Source organism: Bos indicus, chromosome 6 (assembly GCF_029378745.1).
Source record: "Bos indicus isolate NIAB-ARS_2022 breed Sahiwal x Tharparkar chromosome 6, NIAB-ARS_B.indTharparkar_mat_pri_1.0, whole genome shotgun sequence".
Lineage (NCBI taxonomy): Eukaryota > Metazoa > Chordata > Mammalia > Artiodactyla > Bovidae > Bos > Bos indicus.
This window is the reverse complement of record NC_091765.1, coordinates 117882722-117907178: the sequence shown is the minus strand read 5'-3', so window position 1 is coordinate 117907178 and position 24457 is coordinate 117882722. Positions and strand designations below refer to the sequence as shown.

General features: G+C 64.0%; 2 protein-coding genes across 7 annotated transcripts in view; one reads left to right on the top strand and one right to left on the bottom strand.

Annotated features, from left to right (window-relative positions):
* TMEM175 (transmembrane protein 175) overlaps positions 1-13755 on the top strand; it is a 21280-nt gene extending 7525 nt beyond the window's left edge. Inside the window, exons 2-12 of one of the 5 annotated variants that reach the window (XM_070791975.1) lie at positions 4068-4228; positions 4357-4395; positions 5819-5916; positions 7540-7591; positions 7714-7749; positions 8243-8326; positions 8829-8993; positions 10004-10309; positions 10722-10800; positions 10940-11075; positions 12123-13755. In XM_070791975.1, the coding sequence (XP_070648076.1) occupies positions 4076-4228; positions 4357-4395; positions 5819-5916; positions 7540-7591; positions 7714-7749; positions 8243-8326; positions 8829-8993; positions 10004-10309; positions 10722-10800; positions 10940-11075; positions 12123-12795 (1821 nt within the window). In that variant the 5' untranslated portion in view covers positions 4068-4075 and the 3' untranslated portion in view covers positions 12796-13755. The remainder of the gene's footprint in view (positions 1-4067; positions 4229-4356; positions 4396-5818; positions 5917-7539; positions 7592-7713; positions 7750-8242; positions 8327-8828; positions 8994-10003; positions 10310-10721; positions 10801-10939; positions 11076-12122) is intronic. The other 4 variants (XM_070791977.1, XM_070791976.1, XM_070791979.1 and 1 more) reach the window with 4 other exon arrangements.
* Positions 13105-24457, bottom strand: DGKQ (diacylglycerol kinase theta). 2 transcript variants are annotated; one of them, XM_019963156.2, is made up of 23 exons: positions 24059-24456; positions 22340-22419; positions 21659-21758; positions 21221-21306; positions 21026-21151; positions 20668-20821; positions 20521-20592; positions 20322-20422; positions 20018-20238; positions 19839-19929; positions 19685-19739; positions 19524-19585; positions 19095-19245; positions 18742-18780; positions 18049-18164; positions 16265-16416; positions 16001-16149; positions 15743-15921; positions 15446-15546; positions 15201-15347; positions 14953-15064; positions 14556-14708; positions 13105-14335 (listed from the first exon to the last, which is right to left on the bottom strand). In XM_019963156.2, exons 1-23 carry the CDS (start codon positions 24330-24332, stop codon positions 14234-14236), a joined length of 2823 nt encoding a protein of 940 aa, XP_019818715.2. In that variant the 5' UTR covers positions 24333-24456; the 3' UTR covers positions 13105-14233. The 2 variants fall into 2 exon arrangements, with proteins under 2 accessions (XP_019818715.2, XP_019818716.2); XM_019963157.2 differs by lacking the exon at positions 15201-15347 and having other exon boundaries at positions 24059-24457.

The following is a 24457-nucleotide window of genomic DNA, read 5'->3' as shown; positions in this document are numbered from 1 at the left end:
GTTTACCTCTGATCTCTGAGTTCTCGTGCATTGATCTGTACGTCTGTCTTTACACTGTTACTGCACTGACTTGATTACCATAGCTTTGCACTGAGTGCTGAAATTGAGAAGTGTGAGTTCTCAGCGGTGTTCTTCTCAAGACTGTTTTGGCTGCTCCTTAAATACCCAAAGGTTCCTTACATTTCCATATGAATTTTCGGGTCAGCTTGTAAATTTCTAGTCAGCATCACTACCAACAAAGCTAGTGGAGGTGATGGAATTCCAGTTGAGCTATTTCAAATTCTGGAAGATGATGCTGTGAAAGTGCTGGACTCAATATACCAGCAAATTTGGAAAACTCAGCAGTGGCCACAGGACTGGAAAAGGTCAGTTTTCATTCCAATCCCAAAGAAAGGCAATGCCAAAGAATGCTCAAACTACTGCACAATTGCACTCATCTCACACGCTAGCCAAGTAATGCTCAAAATTCTCCAAGCCAGGCTTCAGCAATACGTGAACCGTGAACTTCCAGATGTTCAAGCTAGTTTTAGAAAAGGCAGAGGAACCAGAGATCAAATTGCCAACATCTGCTGGATCATCAAAAAAGCAAGAGAGTTCCAGAAAAACATTTATTTCTGCTTTATTGACTATGCCAAAGCCTTTGACTATGTGGATCACAATAAACTGTGGAAAATTCTGAAAGAGATGGGAAAACCAGACCACCTGACCTGCCTCTTCAGAAACCTATATGCAGGTCAGGAAGCAACAGTTAGAACTGGACATGGAACAACAGACTGGTTCCAAATAGGAAAAGGAGTACGTCAAGGCTGTATATTGTCACCCTGCTTATTTAACTTCTATGCAGAGTATATCATGAGAAACACTGGGCTGGAAGAAGCACAAGCTGGAATCAAGATTGCCAGGAGAAATATCAATAACCTCAGATATACATATGATACCACCCTTATGGCAGAAAGTGAAGAGGAACTAAAAAGCCTCTTGATGAAAGTGAAAGTGGAGAATGAAAAAGTTGGCTTAAAGCTCAACATTCAGAAAACTAAGATCATGGCATCTGGTCCCATTACTTCATGGGAAATAGATGGGGAAACAGTAGAAACAGTGTCAGACTTTATTTTTTGGGCTCCAAAATCACTGGAGATGGTGATTGCAGCCATGAAATTAAAAGACGCTTACTCCTTGGAAGGAAAGTTATGACCAACCTAGATAGCATATTCAAAAGCAGAGACATTACTTTGCCAACAAAGGTCCGTCTAGTCAAGGCTATGGTTTTTCCAGTGGTCATGTATGGATGTGAAAGTTGGAGTGTGAAGAAAGCTGAATGCTGAAGAGTTGATGCTTTTGAACTGTGGTGTTGGAGAAGACTCTTGAGAGTCCCTTGGACTGCAAGGAGATCCAACCAGTCCATCCTAAAGGAGATCAATCTTGGGTGTTCTTTGGAAGGACTGATGCTAAAGCTGAAACTCCAGTACTTTGGCCACCTCACGCGAGGAGTTGACTCATTGGAAAAAACTCTGATCCTGGGAGGGATTGGGGGCAGGAGGAGAAGGGGACGACAGAGGATGAGATGGCTGGATGGCATCACCGACTCGATGGACATGAGTTTGGGTGAACTCCAGGAGTTGGTAATGGACAGGGAGGCCTAGCATGCTGCACTTCATGGGGTTGCAAAGAGTCAGACACGACTGAGCAACTGAACTGAACTGTAAATTTCTACGTGGAAGGCAGATGGAATTTGGAGAGGGATTGCGTTGAACCTGTAAGTAAATTTGGGAAGTATTGCCATCTTAACAATATTAAGTTCTCTAATCCTTCGACAGAGGATGTCTTCCATTTATTGGGGCCTTCTTTAATCTCAACCATGTTTTACATTCATTTAAAAAGTTTATTCCTGGGTATTTTTGATGTATTATAAATGCGGTTGCTTTCTTAAATGTGCTGTGGGTTGGTTATCAGTGGCGAGTGGAAATGCAGCTGCTCCATGCGTTGCCCTTGTTCCTGCAGCCTTGCTGGACTCATTCACTCTAACAGCTTCCTTGTGTGGGTTCCTTAGGGTTCTCTTTGTACAGCATCGCATCGTCTGCAGAGAAAGACGGTTTCTGTGTGCTTCTAGCTCATTCTCCTTGCTCAGCTGCCATGTCTGGAAGTCCCAGCACAACGTCGGGAGTAGAGGCCTTTGTCACGCCTCTGGTCTGAGATGGGACCGTTCCTCAGGGTTCTCACCATTGAGTATGATGTTTGCCCTTTATCAGGTTGATAAAGTTTCCTTACATTCCTATTTTGTCGAATAGTTTTTATCATGAAGAAGTGTTAGATTTTGTCAAATGCTTTTTCTGCATTAAGATGATGGTTTTTGTCTTTTTTTCTATTAATATGGTGTGTTACAGTAATTGATTTTTTAATTTTAAACCAACCTTACATGCCTGGAATGAATCCCACTTGGCATGATATATAATTCTTTCTATATGTTACAGAATTCCATTTGTTAACATTTTGTTGAGAATTTCTGTGTCTATATTTGATCTTTACTGACTTTCTGAATAAAATTTAATTGAAAACAACTTAAACATGCAAAAAGTGCAGGAAGCAATGTAACGGGCATCTGTCCCCAAAGCTGGCCCCAAAGAAGCCTACCACGGCCGGTCCTGCCTGTCAGACGCCCCTCCCTCCCACCTTCCCCTGCTCCGTCGCCCTCCCTTTTGTAAAGTAAAAGGATTCTGTTAGTGCCAGCTCCTCCCGCTGATGACAGGTGAAAACTCTGGGCAAAATATTAGAAGAAAACGTGCACAAAAGGCAACACGTTGAAAAGGGGGCTGGACCTTGAAGAGTGACGCACGCCTGAGGCTTCGGGGTTTCCCAGTCCTCCTTCTCTGGCTTGGACCCCAGGCCAGCTCCAGTAGTGGGCCAGGCAGTGAGGGCCGCTGTAGCCCGTTTTTCTGCCTGTAGGAACTATGGATGGGGCCCCTACAAGCGGGAGACCATGAGGGAGGGGCAAAGAGCGAGAATCATCCAAATGGTCTGGACAGGAACAAAGCTGGAGGACTCGAGCAGACATCAGGACTGACGTGAGGCTGCATGAAGGTAGTGTGATGCCGCAAAGGACGGGCGCCTCATCCCCGGCAGGATGGGCGCTCCCAGAGACACCCCGCGAATGTGTCTGTCAGTGTTTGACCAAGGTGCCTGCAAAGGCAGTTCAGTGGAGCAGGGACAGTCGTTTAAACAAAAAGTGTTGGCATAATCAGACATCCATCTGCAGGAAAGGGAAACTTGACTGTACTTTGCATGTTATATAAAACTCAAAATTGATCATCAGACCTCAAACTTTAAAACTTCTAGAAGAAAACAGAAAATCTCTGTGATCTTGGGTTCAGCATATCTAAAAATTGTTAGATATGACACCAAAAGAATAATCCATAAAAGAAAAAGTGGTAAGTTAGAGTTCATCAAAATTTAAAACTTATATTCTTCTAGGGACTTCCCTGATGGATAGGAATCCTCCTTGCAGCGCAGGGGACACAGGTTCAATCCCTGGTTTTGGATGATGCAATGAAGACTCGAGGCAGTCAAATAAATAAATATTTTAAAAAAGAAACTTACATCCTCCTGAAGATTGGTAAGAGAAGGAAAGGCAAGTCACAGATTTGGAGAAAATGTCTGCAAATTACACTTCTAACAAAGGACTTCTAACCACAATGTGGAAAGAATTGTCAAAATTCAACACGAATACAAATAATCCCCCAAAAAAGTGAACTGAAGACTCTAGCAGGCACAGAAGGTGCACGGGTGAAAAGTGGGAACGTGGGGACACTCAGCTGGTCAGTGTGAAGCACAGGTCGGACCACAGTGAATGGCATGTCTGTCAGCACAGCTAAGATTGAAAAGTCATCAAACTTATAAAGAGCCTCCAAACCCGGAGGGGAGCAGCTGCAGCGCTCACTGCGGTGGGCGTGCAAACCCCGTCAATGGTTTGGCAGTTTCCTGTAAAGCTGACGTAGCGGAGGGCGCAGCAGACCCCTCTGAGGCACCCGCCCCAGGAACACCGCGCCGGCTCAGACCCGTGCTTCTTTCAGGCTCCACCATGTCTGGGCCCCAGGCTCCGGAGCCGACGCTCGAGGGGCAGGCAGACGCCTCCGCGGGCTCTCCAGACGAGGACGCGGCCGAGGGGATCCAGCACTCGCATCGTATGCTCAGCTTCAGCGACGCACTGCTGTCCATCATCGCCACCGTGATGGTCCGTGGGGGCCCCAGGCTGCTGAGGGGTGGGAGGGGCGGCCGGGCCAGCCCGAGTGCCAACACGGGCACCCAGGGAGCGGTTGGTGCACAGGGAGCATCCCTGGACCCGCGCTGTGTCTGTTGTAGATCCTGCCCGTGACCCACACAGAGATCTCCCCAGAGCAGGTACTTGGGAACGGTCTGCAGTGACAGCATGCAGGCGGGGCCCAGGAGGCTCAGCCCATGGGCTCAAGGCTGGGCTCCTGGCTGGGGGCACCTGGTTGGGGGGCTGGGGCCAGGCTGTCCGCCACCTCTCCCCCAGAGCCTGTCAGCCCCATCCTGGCTTGTGAATGAAGGCGGTGCCCTCGGGCTGAGCCCTGAGGAGACCTGAGAAGGGTGGGGGCACCTGGTGGTTGGCATGCACACTCCCCCCGCTCTGTGCCATGGCCCCTGGGGTGGCCCACCAAGCAGGTGCTGGGGAGCAGAGGGGCCAGCGTGTGAGCAGGGAGGAGAGTGGGAAAGCAGGTAAGGCCACGTTCGCATTGCTAGTCAGCTTGGAGCGTCTCCACCTGGTAAGTGAGACAGCGACATGTCCAGCCCCTCCAAGGCCAGCCCTGACCCGGGAGGGGACAAGTCCCTGGGCGTGTGCATGCCCAGGGCCGCACTCAGCCCCTCGTGGCCACTCTGGCGCTGGTCTGTGCAGGGCCAGCGTGGGGCCGCGGTCTGGCTCCAGCTTGGATGCTGCTGGGAATCTTCTCAGAGAGGTGGTGTCGTTGCTTCTCACGGAGTTTGAACGAGACCGAGATGCGGGTTGAGCCCGATGGCCTTGGCAAAGGGCCATGCGGCCTTCTCTGCTCCAGGGAGCCGCCTCCCCACAGGGGCCCGCGGGCTGCGCTCAGGAAAGCCATGTGCCGCGGGGCCTGGGCGCTCTTGCTGCTCTGGAACCTTCCGGGGACTCCAGTGCCCCCGCTTTCAGAACAGGGAGGCAGGTGTTTATGGGAGATGCCGAAGGTGACGGGGACCTGTGGGCCTGGAGCGCCTTGCTGCTGACCGCCACGGGGAAGTCCCCAGTCTGCGTGCCGACTGGCCCGGAAGGGCTCTGAGCCAGACTGTGGCTGGGACAGTCCTTCAGGGCGGGTGCCGTGGGCTGGGGCGGGCTCCCTGTGGCTGGCAACCGGCGCCAAGGAGAAGGCTCATTGAGACCACAGGACCCGGGGATCCAGAAACTAGGACTGCTCACATGGGCTCAGAGGACCTGCGGACAGGACGAGGCGTTGGTTTTGCGTCTGGATTTTCCAATGATGGTGATGCGTGAGCCCTCTCCTGTGCTGCCTGGCGTGCGGTCACACAGCCTCTCGCCAGGCCTCACACAGCCCCGGGACCACTCATCTGGCAATGCCATAACTCTCTGTGGCTGCCAGGCTCGTGGTCACGCTGCCAAGGTCCTGGGAGAGGCCTGAGGCCTTTCTGCCTCCAGAGCAGGCATTCCAGGGGGCTGCATGTCAGGAGGGGCCCCAGGGCCAGCCTGGACGAGGCTAAGCCTGGGTGTGTCCCAGGGCGCAGCGCTGTCCCAGGCAAATGGGGTCAGTGGGAGGCACTTCTGTTGCAGGAGTTTGACAAGAGTGTCCAGAGGCTCCTCGCCACCAGGATTGCCGTCTACCTGATGACCTTCCTCATTGTGACTGTGGCCTGGGCGGCCCACACGAGGTACAGTGGGCTGGGGCCTGTGCTCGGGAGGCAGCCAGTGGGATGTGCGCCCAGCGGGTGTGGCCTCGCCTGGCCCAGGGTCAGGCTGGGGGCGGGTGTGCACGGGTGGATGGCCGCCCCTACCCACTCCCCACGGAGGCCTCTCGCACACCACTGCTTTCATGGGCACATTGCCACGGCAGCACACCCCAGGCCTGGATGATGACAGGGTGCTGGGCACAGCACTGAGGAAAAGCATCCTCAGGACCCCAGGGGAACTGGGCCCCGGAGCTGTGGTGATGAGCCCCACAGGCGGGGGGTCCAGGAGGCCCCCACACCCCAGGGGAGCAGGATCCCAGAGCTGTGGTGACGAGCCTCCATGGGCGGGGGGTGCAGGAGGCCCCCAGACCCCAGGGAAGCAGAATCCCAGAGCTGTGGTGACGAGCCCTCATGGGCGGGGGGTCCAGGAGGCCCAAGACCCCAGGGGAACTGGGCCCTAGAGCTGTGGTGATGAGCCCCCACAGGCAGGGTGTCCAGGAGGCCCCCAGACCGCAGGGGAACTGGGCCCTAGAGCTGTGATGATGAGCCCCCATGGGCAGAGTGTCCAGGAGGCCCCCAGACCCCAGGGGAGCAGGATCCCAGAGCTGTGGTGACAAGCCCTCATGGGCGGGGGGTCCAGGAGGCCCCAGACCCCAGGGGAACTGGGCCCTGGAGCTGTGGTGATGAGCCCCCACAGGCAAAGGGTCCAGGAGGCCCCCAGACCACAGGGGAACTGGGCCCCAGAGTTGTGGTGATGAGCCCCCATGGGCAGGGGGTCCAGGAGGCCCCCAGACCCCAGGGGAGCAGGGTCCCAGAGCTGTGGTGACGAGCCCCACAGGTGGGGTGTCCAGGAGGCCCCCAGACCCCAGGGGAACCGGGCCCCAGAGCTGTGGTGATGAGCCCCCATGGATAGGGGGTCCAGGAGGCCCCCAGACCCCAGGGGAGCAGGGTCCCAGAGCTGTGGTGACGAGCCCCACAGGTGGGGGGTCCAGAAGGCCCCCAGACCCCAGGGGAACCAGGCCCCGGGGCTGTGGTGATGAGCCCTACAGGCTGGGGGTCCAGGAGGCCCCCGGGGTGGAGACACCCCCCGCTGGGATGCTGGGGGCTCAAGAAGGTGAGCCTGCGAGGCAGCGGCATGCAGATTGCGAGTTTCTCGCGACACTGTCCTGCATGTGTGTCTCCAGCAGAGTGGGCATCTCTGGTGGGCACAGGTGACTCCTGTCAAGGCTTCGAGGGATCCCTCCCTGCCTCCTTATTCACAGAAAGTGAGGCAGCCCAGGGGCTGCCCGTCCCAGTCCTGCCGGGAGCCGCGCAGGCCGTGGGCACGGCCGGTGCCAGTCAGCCCAGCAGCGGCCTGTCTGGGGTTCAGCAGCGCCCCCACTCTCTGACGCAGGGGCCGCGGCCTGGGCTTCTGACTGAAAGAAGCACCTGGGCCCTCGGGCGCCCTGGGCCCTGGCCCAGCAGAGACCTCCCTGAGGGGAGCAGGCCGCATCCTCGGGGCTCTTCCCATCTCAGTGTGAAGCCATCAGGAGAGTGTCTGTGTCTCACGCCATCAGAGCCACATTTATTCACAGTGACTTCTGTTCTTTTCCTTGAATTGTTCAGGTTGTTCCAAGTTGTTGGGAAAATAGACGACACGCTTGCCCTGCTCAACCTGGTGAGTCTTTCCTTCGGTTCCTGGGTTAGAGCTCCACGCTCCAGGAGCCAGGGCCGGTGGTCAGCCCTGGGTGTGCAGGGCTGGCCCCACGGCCGCCCTCAGCCACACCCACTCCCTCCCAGGCCTGCATGATGACCATCACCTTCCTGCCGTTCACCGTGAGTCACAGGGGCTTCCGGCCCCACTTCCACCCCGGGCCCAGCCGCCCTCCACTGACCCCAGAACACGCCCTCCTAAAGCTCTCAGACTCGTGGGCAGTCGGCCTGGACCATGTGGTTGCAGAGGTTTCCGGGAGCCGGCCAGTTCCCGTCACGGGGCGTGGGTTGGGGTGGGGGTGGGGAGACGCCTGCCCAGCCCCCGGAGCCCCCGGCCTCCTGGCCAAGCTGGGCTCATCCCTGCAGGTGACCCACCATCTGCTCACCCAGCAGCTCCTGGATTCGGAGGGAGGGCCATGCTCTGAGCGCAGTGCGTCACAGAGGGTTGGGGTCTGGGGAGCCTTTATGAGCCTGAAAACCTTCAGCTTTAAAGGCTTCAAGCTTCGGCCCAAGGGCTCCTGTAGCAGAGACGCTCCCTTCCCTGATGGCTCCGCAGTGGCCCAGGCATGGCCCAGCGGACTCGCGGGGGCCCTGATATGGGTTTTTCTGGCTGCAGTTTTCCTTGATGGTGACCTTCCCCGAGGTGCCTCTGGGCATCTTCCTGTTCTGCATGTGTGTGATCGCCATTGGGGCCGTGCAGGTAGGATGCGTGCCTTCTGTGTCTCAGGGCACAGCTGTGGCATGGGCTCAGGCCCCACTGAGGGGCCTGTGCAGACCGTGGGCTCGGGCCCCACTGAGGGGCCTGTGCAGACCGTGGGCTCGGGCCCCGCTGAGGGGCCGTGCAGACCGTGGGCTCGGGCCCCGCTGAGGGGCCGTGCACACTGTGGGCTCGGGCCCCGCTGAGGGGCTGTGCAGACCGTGTGCTCGAGCCGCCCGCTGAGGGGCCTGTGCAGACCACGGGCTCGGGCCACCTGCTGAGGGGCTGTGCAGACCGTACCTGCCAGGGCGCGCCTGCCCCAGGCACCCGCTTGGGGCCCGAGCCCCCATCCTGATGTGGACAGAGAATGAGATGGGGCCCGGCGCCCTCAGGCTGGGCTGAGACCCCACGCCCGCCCAAGCAGCGCGAGGGTCCCACTGCCCTCACCCCCGGCCCTCCTGTGGCGCCCGCGTGAGCCCACCTGTAGCTGCAGCATTTCCCACAGGCGCTGATCGTGCTCTACGCCTTCCACTTCCCGCACCTCCTAAGCCCCCAGATCGAGCGCTCTGCCCACCGCGGCCTCTACCGGCAGCGCGTCCTGGGCATCATCGTGCGGGGCCCCGCGCTCTGCCTGGCCGCCGCCGGCTTCTCCCTCTTCTTCTACCCCGCGGTGAGTCCAGCGCCTGCCCAGCGCCACCACAGCGCAAACCAGCGGGCCCGGGATGGTGGCCCTCTACACGCGTGTGGGGCTGTGACCCACTGAGAGAGGAAGTGTGGAAAGACCTTCCCGAGCCAGGAAGGACAGAAGTGGAGGAAAGGGAGCTGCAGGCACGGTGGGCTGGCCCCACAGAGTGCCGGGAGACGGAGCGTAGGGAGACGCCTGATTCTGTCCTGGCTGAGCTGCAGCTGGAGACGCTTCACTTACACGGGTGGGAATATAAGCCCCACCAGCGGCAACTCAGGGCAGCTCCTGCCTTTACCTGCTCTCTGGTGAAGCAGAGTGAACCCTTAAACCCAAGCATCACAAGAAGTGTGAAGGAGTGCATTTTAACTGTCTAGTAAATGTTTCAAGAGAATTCCAAATTTAAAATAGACTAAAAATAAAATAAAATAGACTGGCAAGGGCCGCAGAGCCACAGCCTGGAGGGTGGAGCTGGGGGCTGGGCCCAGGGTCCAGGGTCCCCGGCTCAGGCCACGGGTGGGGCAGGGGAGATGACGTGTCCCCTCACCATGTGGGGGCTGCACCTCCCAGTGGCCCCCACTCCTGCTGGTCAGGGGCCAGGCGCAGTGACCCTGACCGTGGCCTTTAGTGGGCGCTCCCCATGGACAGGGCAGGCCAGCAGGGGTGAAGCTCAGAGACAGAGGGCAGGACTGGGGTTTGCAGTTTCCGCGCTGCAGGTCAGTCAGCCCCCGGCTTGGCTGGGCTCAGGCAGTGGAGGTTGTCGTGTGGAGGACAGAGGGCCCAGCCGGTGTGGAATGAGCAGCCTGGGTGAGGATCAGGCAGAGCGGAGGCCCCTGGGCGGGCACTGTGGGTGCCATGAGGCGCCTGGGCAGGGAGGTGACTGGACCCTTGCGTGGTAACAGCAAGGGGGGGTGGGCACTGGGCTGCCACAAAGCGGGGAGGGTCTTCGTGGGGCTGGGGCCCAGGTCACCCCTCCGCCATGTCCCACCTTCCTGCAGCGGGGGTCTGGCCCCTCATCCCCTCACCCGCCTGCCTGGGGCGCCTGCCCGTCACCACCTGGGAGAGCCCCCTGCCCAGCGCCCCCACAGCTCCCAGGAGCCCTCGGCCATCCTCCAGGCGTGCTCACCGCCCCCCGCCCCAATCCAGGATGCTGTCCTGGGCCCACCTTCTGGTCCCCACAGCTCCCCAGGAGCCCTCGGCCATCCTCCAGGCGTGCTCACCGCCCCCCGCCCCAATCCAGGATGCTGTCCTGGGGCCACCTTCTGGTCCCCACAGCTCCCCAGGAGCCCTCGGCCATCCTCCAGGTGTGCTCACCGCCCCCCACCCCGATCCGGGATGCTGTCCTGGGCCCACCTTCCAGTCCCCACCACGGTCGCTGTGAGCCCTCGGCCATCCTCCCAGGCACTCACCGCACCACCCCCCCACCCCGATCCAGGATGCTGTCCTGGGCCCACCTTCCAGTTCCCAGCACGGTCACTTCCCTGGCCCATCATCCCCACCTCCGTCTGGCCCGTCTCCCCCAGTGCTGACGCTCGGGCCCAGGGCCTGCTCCTCCCATGGGCTAACACCCCTTGGCCCTGGGCAGCCCCCACCCCACACCCAGCTCAGGTTCCGCTCGGCCTGCTGTTTCACGCACACACACACACGCGCCCTGATCCTGCCGTGGTCGTGCTCCCCCGGGCCCCAGCACTCCCCTGAAGCGCTCTCTCCGCACAGTCATACCTGCTGATGGCCATGGTCATTGTCCTGCCCCACGTGAGCAAGGCCGCTGGCTGGTGCAGAGCCCAGCTTGTGGGTAGGTGCCTGGTGGGACTGTCCCGGGGGGGTTCGGGGCTGCTGCCAGGGCCCGCGGAGCATGGGCCGGGCGTCCCTGCAGGGCCCCCTGCTGGCCCAAATCGCTGAGGGCTTGGCCACCCCTCCCCGGCCCGCCACAGGCCCCAGAGAGCCCCCGGCTCACAGCGTGGAGGTCTTCACCTTTGACCTGCACGAGCCGCTCAGCAAGGAGCGGGTGGAGGCCTTCAGTGACGGGGTCTACGCCATCGTGGCCACTCTGCTTATCCTGGACATCTGGTGAGAGCCGTGGGCCACCCTCCCAAGGGGCTCCCACCCGAGGGCCCCAGACAGGGCCGGTTACCCCCCGGAGCTGCGGGCGGCGGGCAACTGCGGCGGGCGGCGGGCAGCGGGCGGGCGGCCCCCAGCTTTCTGTCCCCTGCTCTGCCGCTTGGCCAGGCAGCCTCTGTGTCTGTCAGAGTTCCAGCCTCGGTTGTCGTATCTTCGTTTCTAAGTGTTTTATCTACTCCTTTTTGAAATCTTCCATCCTTTTTAAAGCCTTTTTTTGTTCCTTGGCCATATTTCAGTACATTCATATTTTATTAACATTTAAACACTCTGATTTTATGTTCTGTATCTGATCATGTGAAGTCTTGATGCTCCTAAGCTTCTCTGACTAGATTTTTCTTACTGTGACTTGTGAATTTTTAAAAATTAGGAGCAAATGTCCATGGGCACAAATCTCTGAGGCTCAGACTGAGGTTCTGCCCTGAGCCAGAGCCCTGCCCGCCTCGTCCCTGCTGGGTGGCAGTGAGGGGCAGCTATGGCTGGGCGCCCCATGGGTCAGGGTTCCTTTCTCCCCCTAGAGGCACAGCCTGAGAACCCAGACGGGGGTCCCCGGGAGCCCCCAGGCTCTGTCTCCTGCCCCCACCCACACCAGCGTGCATGTGGCCGCTGGGTTTGTCCAGGCTGTGGCTGTTGTCCACGACCTCCTGTGTGCCTGACTCTTCTTATAGTCAAGTTGGGCCCGGGCAAAGCCCCTAAGGCCTGCGGGGCCACGCCCCACGGATGGGTCCCTGCAGGGGGGTGGAGACCTCACAGCACCACCCTTGCATGCCAGAGGGGCTGCGGGCTTGGGGCCTGGTGGGCAGGGCTGCGGTCAGCCTAGACAACAAAGGCTGCGGCTGAACTTGAACTTCAGGTGAACAGCACTGCGTGTGTCAACACAGATCCGCAGAAGCTCCGCACGTGCTGTTCATTCCTCTAAAGTTCGAGTGTGCGGGGGCGGCCGCGCTGACCGGATGCCGGAGGCGGGGCGCCCACAGATTGGTGTGTCTCTCCCCTCAGCGAGGACAACGTCCCGGACGCCAAGGACGTGAAGGAGAAGTTCCAGGGTAGCCTGGTGGCCGCGCTGGGCGAGTCTGGACCGCACTTCCTGGCCTACTTCGGCTCCTTCGCCACGGTGGGCCTGCTCTGGTTCGCCCACCACTCACTGTTCCTGCACATCCGCAGGGCCACGCAGCCCATGGGGCTGCTCAACACACTCTCGCTGGCCTTCGTGGGCGGCCTGCCCCTGGCCTACCAGCAGACGTCGGCCTTCACAAAGCAGCCCCGCGATGAGCTGGAGAGCGTGCGCATCAGCTGCGCCATCATCTTCCTGGCCAGCATCTTCCAGTTCGCCATCTGGACCACGGCGCTGCTGCAGGAGGGGGAGACGCTGCAGCCCTCGGCGCGCTTTGGGGGCCGTGAGCACGCGTTCATGTTCGCCAAGCTCGCCCTGTACCCCTGCGCCAGCCTGCTGGCCTTCGCCTGCACCTGCGTGCTGAGCAGCTTCAGCACGGCCATCTTCCACGCCATGCAGATCGCGGTGCCCTTCGCCTTCCTGCTGCTGCGGCTCCTGGTGCGCCTGGCGCTGGCCGGCCTGAGGGCCCTGCGGGGCCTGGTGGGGCCCGTGCTGGCGCGGCCGGCACCTGGGGCCGCAGACGAGGCCCAGTCCCCACTGCTCCCTGCCCCCTGCTAGCGCCGCCCCACCCCGCCCCGCCTCGAGGGCCTCGTGAAGATTCATGTTCTGCCTCGGACCCTCGGATTACTTCCACTTTGCAGAGAAGAGTCTCACGGCAGCTTCACTGTGTTGCCTGTGCCTGTTGTCTGCTCGAGCCAGCAGAGATGAGCCCCAGAGGGCTGGCAGGAGGCGGGGGCCCTGGGGCAGCGGGCCCAGGCCCTCCCAGGACTCAGTCCACACCCCAGTGCAAAGGCCCCAGCAGGCTGCCAGGGCACCCCCACGACTCGCCCCGGGCACAGCGACGCAGGAGACGGACAGCAGCAGGGCTGGATGCCCAGACTCTATTTGTCCAAAATATAAATTACAGTCACCTTCAAGGGGTAGATTACACACGAACGGGTGCAGAGCTCACACAGACTCATCGTTTACACGCAGAGCACTCGTCCACCCGAACGACAGTGACAGTTCCCATCAGTCGGTGCGGCTGCAAAGCAAAAGCTGATCCCACCCCCGGACGCAGGCCTGAGGGACGCACGCCGGGCACTGGAGGCCCGCAGATCCTCGTGGTGCCCGTGTCCGGGTAGCTTTGGCACGAGCTTGGCGGGTATAGGGCTGGGCGGGGCCGTGTCTGAGGTCGAGGCCAGTGTCAGGGCAAGGCTGCCACCCAGGGTGAAGGCCTGGCAGAGCCAGTGCCAAGGCAGAGGGACCGAACAGTCAGAAGAGGGGCCTCCAGACCCTCCTTCACAGCCTCGGGGTCCCCAGGCAGCTGGGCCAGGCTCCTCCAGGGCCGAGACAGGGCTCGGAGCCGCTGAAGTCTGGGGCTCTGAGTGACCCGCCTGGCAGCCCATCTGCGTCCCCTGTCTCCATGTGGAGAAGCACAGAGATGAGTCTGCTCGGTGGACACAAAACCCGCGTGCTGACTGCTAACACGTGGGGGGCGAGGCGCTTTCCCCAGCCGATTAAAACTCTCCCGCCGCATACTCGCCTCACTTCCTCAGGGGTCCCGGCCAGGCCAGCTCCTGTTGCCTCCCGGGCACCACACACCTCCTGGGGGCCTGGCCCACCCAGCTTCCTCAGGGCCTGCCTCTCCCAGCCCAGTCATGCCAGGGTCCCCGCAGAACTCCAGACTGGGCCAGCCAGACACCACATGGCCAGGGAAGCCAGTGGCTGGGGTGTCCCGTGACTGCGCTGGGCACCCCCAAGGCCCAGAGAGCCAGCTGCCCTGCAGGGGTGTCTCGGGTCACTGCTGAGGTCTGGTGCTGCCCAGATCAGGGGCCCAGAGGTGGCAGAGGGGCCCCAGGGGGTGCGTGTCCTCCAAGACAGCGACTTGGGCCCCAGGGAGCCCCGCACCACCCACCCAGCAGTCTCCACGTGGCATGGGGAAGAGACAGGAAGGCCAGAGGCTAGGGCTGTGGGCACATCTGTCCGCCGCTGACCACTGCTCCAGGACACACCTCTACTTGGGGTCCCCCTCAGGGGCCGGCGCCCCATCTGCTCGTGCATCCTTGGCGGGCCCCGCCTTCCTGGGCTTCTGCTTCGCCTTCCTGAGCATGTGGACCTGTCCCAGGGCACACAGGGGCTGTCACAACCCAGGCCACCTGGCCACAGGTCCCAGAGCTGCCACCACCGTCTCAGCCAGTTTTACAGAAGGGGACAGAGTGGTGGCTAAGGGCTGGCTGCCTTATCCGGCCCCGTGACCTCTCAGGGTCAGAGAAGAACCAGCCATGGCTGGACTGCCCACCAGCCACAAGCCCTGTTCCCAACCCACCCTGATGTACCTTAGGGCCTGCAGCTGAGATGATCAGGTGCCCGGGAGCCTGGACCCAGGGTTCACCATCCACCTGCACGGGCGTGGCCTTGAGGAGAGTGACGCGGAAGTAGGACCCCTGGGCAATGCGGATGCCCGAGCGCAGGCCGCTCTGGACCTGGCCCTGGTGGAGGGGGACCAGGCTCAGCGGGCCGCAGGCAGCACCGAGGGCCTGGTCTCCAGCCCCCACACTCCCCATGTGCACCTCCCGGGCCTGGTCTCCCGGTCCCTACGCTCCCAGGGTGCACACCCCAGGCCACTGTCTCCACGCCCCCACGCTCCCCGTGTACACACCCCGGGACCCGGTCTCCCGGTCCCCATGCTCCCTGTGCGCACACCCCGGGACCCGGTCTCAACCCCACACTCACCATGTGCACAACGCCCGTCACCCCCACCACCTCCAGCAGCCCGTCGTCCATGCGCGGCTTCTCGAACCTCGAGTCGCTGTCGGAACCCCACAGGTCGGCCCCTGAGCCCCAGCTGCATGAGAGGCAGGGGCACAGAGGTCAGAGGGAGGCTGGACAGGAGGGCGGGGGCCAGAGCCTGGGAGCCCTATGTGTGGGGGGCATGCAGGTCAGAAGGAGGTTGGGCAGGAGGGCAGGGGCCGCGTGGGCACCTGGGGATGTTGATGAAGATGAGCCCCTCGATGCTGGGCAGCTCCACCTCCTGCTGCTCCACCTGGAGCCGCAGGGCCCTGTGCAGGCTGCGGGAGTGGCTGATCTTCTGCAGCCCGACCCGCACATACACGCCCTTGTTGTGGAACCTGGCAGGGGACTCAGCGTCACAAGGGGCCCCAGCCCCCGGTCATAGCTGCTGAGCCCCCAGGAAGTTCCGGGCAGCCCGCACTGCCCTTGCACTAACCTGCTTGTGAACTTGCCGGGCTCCTCCTCCCGCGCCTGGTGGAAGTCCAGGCTCAGCTCTGCGTCGATGCCGATCCCACAGTAGTTACTCATCTGCACGATCTGAGGCCAGGACGTGTCTCCCTTGGCCCCTGTCGACCCCCAGGGGCTCCCAGCTTCCCGCAAGTCCAGCACCCATGACCCTGCTCTCAGCTGCCCATCCTGGGAACCGCACTCGCAGCGACACTGGGGCGTGGCCCGGATGAGGACAGACTGCCTCCCACAGGGCACCGCGCCCTCGCCCGGGGCATGCCGCTACCTTGGGGGGCTCTGCGTCCGCCTCGCTGTCCTCCCCACAGGCAGACTCGTGAGCGTCCAGCAGGATGGTCCAGCGGTCCACGAGCACAGCGTCCGCCTCGTCCACTGACAGCAGCACGGACAACGGGTCCTCCCCGCTGTAGCCCGCGCCCCAGCGCAGGACCCGGCCCAGGTCGTTCCCTGGGAACCACAGGACAGGCTGCCTCCACACCAGCCCCGCGCGCCGGGCCCCCCGCCCCCGGCAGGCCGGCGACCCCACCTGTGCCCAGGGGCAGGATGGCTACAGCAGGCTCCGGGCAGGCCAGGTGGTGCCGCAGGTCCTCCAGGGCGGCGAGTACCCAGCCCACAGTGCCGTCCCCGCCGCACACCAGCACCCGGAAGCAGGGCACTCGGGAGAACACGTGGAACCTGGCGGCAGGGAGACAGGGCATGTCCGCCACCGCCACACACCAGTGGGGCGCGGCCACCCCGGGGCAGGGGGGTGCCCACGAGGGTCCTGCCCCGCGCCTCCAGGTGTGCTCACCCAGGCAGCGGCCCCCCGTTGGTCAGCTCAAAGACCTGGTGGGGGTTGAGCAGCTTCCGGAAACTGCAGAGCAGGTCGCGGCCCTTGAGTCCTCCACTCCTGGGGTTCACAAACACGAGCAGGGGGCGGCAGTCTGGGGCCAGCTTCGTGTGCTGACAGATGCGGGCTGTGTCAGGGGCTGCGGGACAGCCCCTGGGGGAAGCCGGGCCTCCCCCAACCCACAGCCCACCCCCCACGCCTGTCTGGGGCCAGCCTTCCTTGGGAGGGAGGCCATGCGGCCACCCCCGGCAGTAGAGAGAACACCCACAGACCACTGGCCAACGGGCAGGGAAGGTGCCTGGAGCCCTGAACCGATGGCCATGGCGCCCCCTGCCATGTGTCTTCAGGCCCCACCCCCGCCTGGCCCACGGGCCCATGAGTCCAGGCAGGAAGCCCACCAGGACCCACCCGACAGTCAGGAGGGGCACATGGGCACAAAGGGCCACCCCACACCTCACCCCAGCGACAGGTGAAGGCCCTCCCCACACACGGCAGAAACAGCACTTGAGAGCACGGGTCCCCAGCTGGTGAGGGTGGGAGACTAGGGGCTCCACACGGTGGGGGAGGGGGGCTGGGGTCTCCACACGGTGGGGGAGGGGGGCTGGGGTCTCCACACGGTGGGGGAGGGGGGCTGGGGGTCTCCACAAGGTGGGGGAGGGGGGCTGGGGTCTCCACACGGTGGGGGAGGGGGGCTGGGGGTCTCCACAAGGTGGGGGAGGGGGGCTGGGGTCTCCACACGGTGGGGGAGGGGGGCTGAGGTCTCCACAAGGTGGGGGAGGGGGCCTGGGGTCTCCACACGGTGGGGGAGGGGGGCTGGGGTCTCCACACGGTGGGGGAGGGGGCCTGGGGTCTCCACACGGTGGGGGAGGGGGGCTGGGGTCTCCACACGGTGGGGGAGGGGGGCTGGGGTCTCCACACGGTGGGGGAGGGGGGCTGGGGTCTCCACACGGTGCGGGTGCGGGGCTGGGGCCCCCGCCACAGGGGCTGCTGGGTGACGAGGGACAGACAAGCACAGACACCGTGGGCAGTGAGGGCACTCGGCTCTGCCGTGGCTCGAGGCTGTGGGTGCACTGAGAGCACGTGTGAGCCCCTGGACAGGGCGGCCTGCGGGCAGCACTCACCTGCTCGCCGGGGCAGGCAGCTGCCAGGGGAGAGGGCCAGCAGGACCCACCTGTCTCTGGCCACAGTGCAGGCGGAGGATCCCCAGGAGGGCCTGCGATCTCCACGCCCTTGTCTGGACGGTTGGCCAGGGCAGCAGAGACCAAAAGGTGTGGCCCCCCAGCCACAGCCTGAACTCTTTGTGCTGTAATTCTGCCTGACCTGAGCTAGGTCGGGGGCCACAGACACCCTTGGTGATGGGAGGTGCCCCTGGCAGCCAGCAGGGCTGAGGACCAGAGGTGGACCAGGGCACAGGGCAGAGGGCAGGGTCCGGGGCCCTGCTGGGACTTCAGGACAGCACCACCTACTGAGAAGGCCCAGGGTTCGAGCAGGGTCCGGGGGCCTCCAGGGCAGGGCGAGCGGGGCCAGGGCCCACGACCGCACCAGGGCTGCCCGCTCAGTCACACACGTGACAGCCTGAGAATATGCGCCCTGCAGGGCCGGCCAGCCGGGGTCAGGTCAGACCTCAGCCCCTCCAGAGGAGTGAGCTGGCCTTGCAGCAGACATTTGGACTTTGCTCCAACGGCCCAAGATAAAGACAAACCACATGGGAGCCACACCCCCAGGCCCGCCTTGGCGCCACTCACCAGCACCTCCGGGAGCACCAGGGCAGTCAGTGGCCGGCCACGCACAGCTGTGTCCCTGATCAGCATGTACAGCCGCTCGGCCTCTGCAAAGCATGCCACGTCCAGCACCACGGCACCTGTGGCGGGTGGGCGGTGAGCTCGGGTGCCTGTCTGAAGGTCCCGGCCCCCACAGTGTCTTGGGCCAGGGCCCCAGCTGCGGGGGAGTGACCCCAGTTCTGACCACGCCTACTTTGGGCCAGCGTGTCCCAAGGCACACATGACTCCTTCCCCTGGGGGAGGCCTTCAAGGATGGCTAGGCTCAGAGACGGGAGATGCTGGGTGGACGGAGCAAGGCTACTGGAGGTGGGGTGGGGCAGACACACCTCAGGGCCCACGGAGCCATGGAGGGTGCTGGGAGCTGCTGTTGGCCCCCAGGAGGGGAAACATGCCCCACGACACTGTCCTGCTGGGGAGATCTAAAGTTTCCCAGGATAAACGCTGGAACCCGAGCAAGACAGGCTGTGGCAAGAATGTTCTCCGCACCTCAGTCACGTTTTAGCAAAAGCCTCACAGCTGGGAGCCAGGAAACAAACACCAAGGTTCCCCTACCCCGGGGCCCCCAACAAGGTGCAGCCAGAGGGCGGGTCTGCCCCCGCCTGCTCTGGGGGTGACCTTGACCAGACCTGGCCTCGGTCTGCATCCGCGGTGGCTCACCTTGGGCGGAATACACGTGGCTCACGGTCACCAGGGCAGCTGCAAAGATGGGGGGACTGTGACTGGACGCCGGAGACCCGCCCCCAGGGCCTGCGGCCACCCAGCCTCCCAGACCAGAGAGAAGCTCTCTCTCCCAGAAGTGCCGCCTACTTCAGGCACCGGGCAGCCCCAGGGCCCAGATCAGGAGGCTCAGAAACCCTCCAGGGGAAGTAACAGGCCCTGGGCCTCAGACGTGAGGACAGAGATCCTCTTGTCAGGAACCATTCTGGCACGTGACTGGGGGAGCGGGGAGCAGGAGGGCCCCCCTCAGGGCTCCTGGCCTGCCCCCAGGGAGACAGTCCAGGCAGGCGCACCTTTGCTGGTAACGGCCTCATCCAGCAACCTGCGGTACTCCTGGGGGGACAGGCCTGGCGGCAGACCGCCCACAAACAGAGAGACGCGCGGGGCCGGCACTCTGCTCTCAGCCACGTAGAACCGCGTCTGGCTCATCTGCCGCAGGGACGTCTGCAGGGAGGGGACGCTGAGCGGAGCACCAGGGACACCCCCCACTTCTCCCACAGGGGCCAAAGGGGAGACGTCCTGGGCCAAGAGCCCCCAGAACAGGGGAGGACAGGAGAGGAGGGACACACGGGGACGTCGGGAGGGGAGGCACTGTGGGCCAGGATGGCCAGCTGCCGGCCAGCGCGGACTTGGTGTCCTCAGGGCAGGCTCCCCCTCTACAAGGGACAGGCCATGCCCCAAGGCTAGCGGCTCCCCGGGAGCCAGTGGCCGCACCCACTGACCTGCCGGATCTCACGAAGCCGGTCAAGCAAGGGCTCCTCGTCCGCCAGCACCGTGCGCTGGACTGCGGGGTTGAGACGCCACCGTTAGCCCCAGGCACCCAGGTGTCCTGGAGCCCCTGGGCAGACGCGGTCAGGGCGTGGGCTACAGGCTCCCCCCTCACCTTGTCTGCTGCCCATGAGCACCTCCACCAGCTGGAAGCCCTCGGCCCCCTCGGCCTGCGGGGGTACATTTCAGGGTATCAGGCCTGGATGGGACCCTGCCACCCCAAGACTTTGGCAGGGAGGGCACATGGGTGGGGCGGGGCGGGCACACACCTGCCGTCCGAGCAGCGGGAGGACCTCCAGCACCACGCTGCGGGCAGTGCTCTGCGGGGTCACACGGATGGACACGTAGGCCACACCCACCCTGCAGGGGACACGCTCAGGAGCTGCGGAGGCAAAGCCCGCACTCCTTCCCCCCTACCCGCCACGGCCCTGCTGGGACCTGGTCTCACTTGAGCCAGGCCGGGTAGATCTTCAGGATCTCCTGGGTGCGGGGCAGAGCACGGAGGACCCAGGCCTCGGGAGCCGCTCTGCCGCCCTCCTCCTCAGCAGGCCCAGCGCTCCAGACCCTTCCCGCGGCCGCGGTGTCGCCAAGCTGCACAGGCGTGGGGAGTGCCTGCAGCTGGAAGCCCTGAGGGTCCTCGGAGATGTAGTAAGCCCGCAGAGCCGCCTCCTGTGAGAGGGGAGCAAAGGTAGGGCCTGCTGGGGCCAGGCCTGTGGGTGCCCGCGGTCCCCCACAGCCGGGCGCCCTCTTACCAGCACCTCCTGGCTCCGGGCCAGGCGCGGGACCGTGACTGCACGGAAGTGGTTTCGCTGCATCGCGTCGCTGCCGTCAAAGATCTTCAGAGTCTGCTTGCCTGGGCCGCAGGGGAGTGCGTGCAAGTCCGTGGAGTGAGGGCCGGTCGGGGGAGTCGGGCTCGGGGTGTGGGAGCGGGGGCAGCCAAGGGGCACTTACCGGACTCAGGCGTCCCCACCTCTCGGCCCGGGCCAGCGGGGACGCTGCCGTCGGCGCTGTCCTCCCCGTCCCCTGCGGGAAGGTCACAGCCGGCCTCAGTCAGGGCCCGGCCCCGCGCCGGCCACCCCTCCCCGCCGCCCCACTCACCGGGCTCCGGCGCCGCGCTCTCGGGGATCCGAAAGCAGTGCATCTTGCTAAAGTTTCGGGACAGGAGGCGCACGCAGGCGGGGGGCAAGACCAGGGTGCGCAGGCGCCCGAAAGTGCACTCGGGGGCGAGCGCCGCGGAGCAGACCGAGTGGGCCTGCAGGGAAGCGGGTGCGGCTCGAGCGCGGGGCTCCGACGCAGAAGGCCAGGCGGACCCACACCGAGTGCCCCCAACCAGAGACCTGAGTCTACCCTGTACCCTCAAAGGCCGGAAGGCAGCGCGATCCAGACGAGCTGTGCCCAAGACCCAGACCCCCGCGCGCCAGCCCCGCCCCGCAGAGGCCACGCCCCGCGCGCCCACCTGGATGCCGCACCACTCGCAGCGCACGCCGGCCGGCACGTCCGAGGAGCCGCAAGTCTTCCGACAGAGCTCGCAACGCGCGCCGGACGGCAAGGTCCCCTCCCGCCAGTGGTGGAGGTGCGCGTCCTACGGAGAGCGCCGTCAGCGGCTCCTCAGGCCGCGCTCCCCGGCCTCCCCCAGGCCCCGCGCACTCACGTGATCGCGGTGCCCGTCCTGGTGGCACTGGCGGCAGTCGCTGCAGGCGAAGGGCACACAGTCGGGGTGAACGTGCAGCTCACACACTGGGGGGCGGGCAGGGTTAGGGGGCCTCTGGTCGCTGCCCACCGACCCTGCCCGCCCCCTGCTCGGGCCCGGGTCTGCCCCTCCCCGGACCTCACTTTCCTGAATGTTTGGGGGCCCGTGATGAGAGACACGAACCACCCCCCAACCCCCACCCGCGGCAGGATGGGAACCAGCTTCTCTGCGTCTCTCCCGCCCAGCCCACCTCTGCACGCAGGGGGCGGCCCTGCGATGCCACGCACCCACCTCCCCGCCCCCCACCCCAGACCTGCGGCCCCACCGCATGGGGGCGGGGCCGCCCGGGCCGCAGAGCCCAGGCCCCTGGAGCGGGGCCAAGCGGGAGGCTGGCGGTACCTTCGCAGCGGAGGCCCGGCGCCTCCAGGCCCTTCCGGCACACGGAGCAGAACCTGCGCTTGTAGAGCCCCCGGGGGCCGAAGCAGTGGGCCACCGGGACCTGGGAGGGACAGAGCTTGGCCTCAGCCTGGGTCCCCAGGCCCCCCTTCCTCTGCCCAGGGAGCTGCCATCACCAGCCCTGGCCCCTCAGTCCTCCCGAGCCCTGCTGACGGGGTGCTGTGTGTGCCTCTGGGCCCCTCTATGCTCCCAGGGGATCCTGCTGGGGACCACCCGGCATGCCGACTCCTCCGTTCCTTGTGCGGGACTGACTGGGGCAGCCCCAGGGTGTGACCTCAGACAGCCCCTTCTGCAGCTCAGGCCCAGCTGTTCTGGCCCAGGCCTGACCCAGCTGCACAGGTGCTGGCCACCCCCAGGCCTGTTCCCCTTGCTGATACATTTGGGGCCAGCTGGATGGAGTACAGGCCGAGGGAAGCCCAGCCACAGGCTGCTGGGTACCAAGAACCCGGGAGAAGACAGGGTCAGAGCCCTGGGGAAGGGAGGCCCCCTGCTGCCCTGGGAGGGGCTGGGGACAGGGATGCAGTGCGAGGGGGCACTCCCAGCCCAGCCCCCACCACAGGAGCTGGGCCCCCAGACCCTCTGCGCCCTCCCCCCAAAGGTGCGGCTGCTGAGCTCCATACGCACGCGGACCAGGCTGGGAGCCACGCTCGTGCAGGGGGTCTTCACGTGCTTCAGGCACTTCTCATGGGACATGAAGTTGCAAACTGTGGGAACGAGAGCCCTGTGAGTTGGCCCCTGTCCTGCCCAGGAATCAAGAGACTCCAGGGCTTGGCATGCGGGAGGGAGGCCGCGCCAGGGCAGACAGCTTATCACAGTGGGCCCACCCTCGCACCTTCCCAGACCTTCCTGAGCCTAAGCCCTGGCCATCAGGGTAGGGAGAGAGCGTGGAAACAGCCTGGTCCTCGGCCCCACCCCCGAGAGCTGAGTGAGGAGCAGCTTGGTGGCTCTGGCCATCTGGGATGACCATGTGCTCTCGTGTCCTGAGCGGGCCCTGTCCACCCCCCACCCCCACCCCCGACTCACAGAGGCCCAGGTCCTTCCAGTCTCTACTGGCAGTGGGTAGACAGGCAGGGACTTGGCCAGCTCCTGCATCTCTGCCTGCCCCTAGACCAGCTTCTCCAGGGACACCCTTCTCTCGCTCCCCACAACTGCATACACCCCTAATTACCCCTCCCACACACGAGGTGCCTGCCCAGACCAGAGCTAGTCTGACGGACCAGGATGCCCTGCCCAGAGAGGTAGATGGCCCAGAGGCTCCAGGGCGTGAGCTGTGCTCACAAGGCCCACAGAGGCAGCAAAGGGGCACCCTCCCTCCTGGGGAGGCATGCAGCAGGGTGAGGGCCCGCCTGGCACAGCCTCGGAAGGCGGCAGCTCTGGACAGGTGGCGCTCAGCTTCCTCCTCTGGCCTACAGAGAGAGCCCCTGCCCCTCACACATCCTGGGTGCTCCCTGGCAGGGGAAGGTGCTCTTCCTCCCACACCCTTGCCAGGCCTCTCTGCGTGCCGAGGTCACCAGCTCACCCTCTGGAGCTGGGGAGAGTGTCTGCACATCACCCCCATTTCCCTTACGTAAGCTCCTTCACGCCTCAGACCTAGCACCCACTGGCAGGAGGTCCTACCTCTGAGGGGGACCGGCTACTTCCCTGGCAGGTCCTCCACCCAGACCCAGCCTAGCCTCCTCAGCACACCAGGCCCCAGGCCCCTCAGTCCCCAGAGCCACGGGCCTGTCTCCCTGGGCAGGGCAGAGGCGCCCCGCCCCGTCCCGTCCCCTGCTGAGACGCGTGTGTCAGCCGCCCAGGAGCCGGGAGGACGGAGCGCCTCCCCGCCCGACCAGGCTCGCTTGGCGGCTGGGCTGGGGCCCTGTCGGGGCACGTCACACTCGGGGTGGCAGGCCTGGCCCAGCTCCCTGGGAGTCTGAACCCGGGCAGCCCTGTGGGCAGCAGCACACACCCAGGAGAGAGCAGACCAGCAGCAGCCCTGGGGAGCCAGTGGCCCAGGCCAGACCTGCTTGGCCACGCTGCTGGCCCTTGCACCTGCCCAGGGTTGGCTGGCCTCCTCCCCAGTCACTGCACCGGCCCTGCGCGGCTGCCGCGCTCTTCCCTCACCAGGTTACAACCCAGGTGAGGACGCCCAGGGAGCGGTTCTTTCCCTCATCGTCCTGGGGAGGGGCCGCGGCCGCTTGACGCCCCCAGACCCCGCAAGGAGCTGGTCTTCATAGCCTCTGCAGGGAGGTCTGGGCCTGGCAAGCTCCTGCCCCGAGGGCAAGGGGCTCTGTCCCGGGGAGGCCCCTGCTGGAAGTGCAGAGAGCAGGGGGTGGGGTCCGCGGTGGGGTCTCGGGCGCTCACCGTCACACAGGATGCCGGCAAGCCCCCAGATGAAATCGGAGCAGAGGTGGCAGAAGGTGGGCTTGGTAAGCGTCACCTTCCTGAAGCTGTGACTCGGCGCGGCGGGCCCTGGGGGCCTGGAGCCCGACCGCTCCGGCCCCGACCCCGGCCCGGACCCCGGCCCCGATCTCGAGCGGCTTCCGGCGCCCAGCTCCGGGCTGGAGGTCGGGCTGCCAGGGCGCGGGGAGCCGCCGCCAAGCCAGCCTCGGGCCCCGGGCTCGGCCGCCGCCGCCATCCCCAGCCAGGGCGGCCCGAGCCCCGGCGGCGGACGACTGCGGGCTGCGCGCTGTGGGCAACCGGGGCTGCCGTCCCCGCGGTCCCCGCGGTCCCCGCGGTCCGCGCCGGGCTTCCGACTGCGCC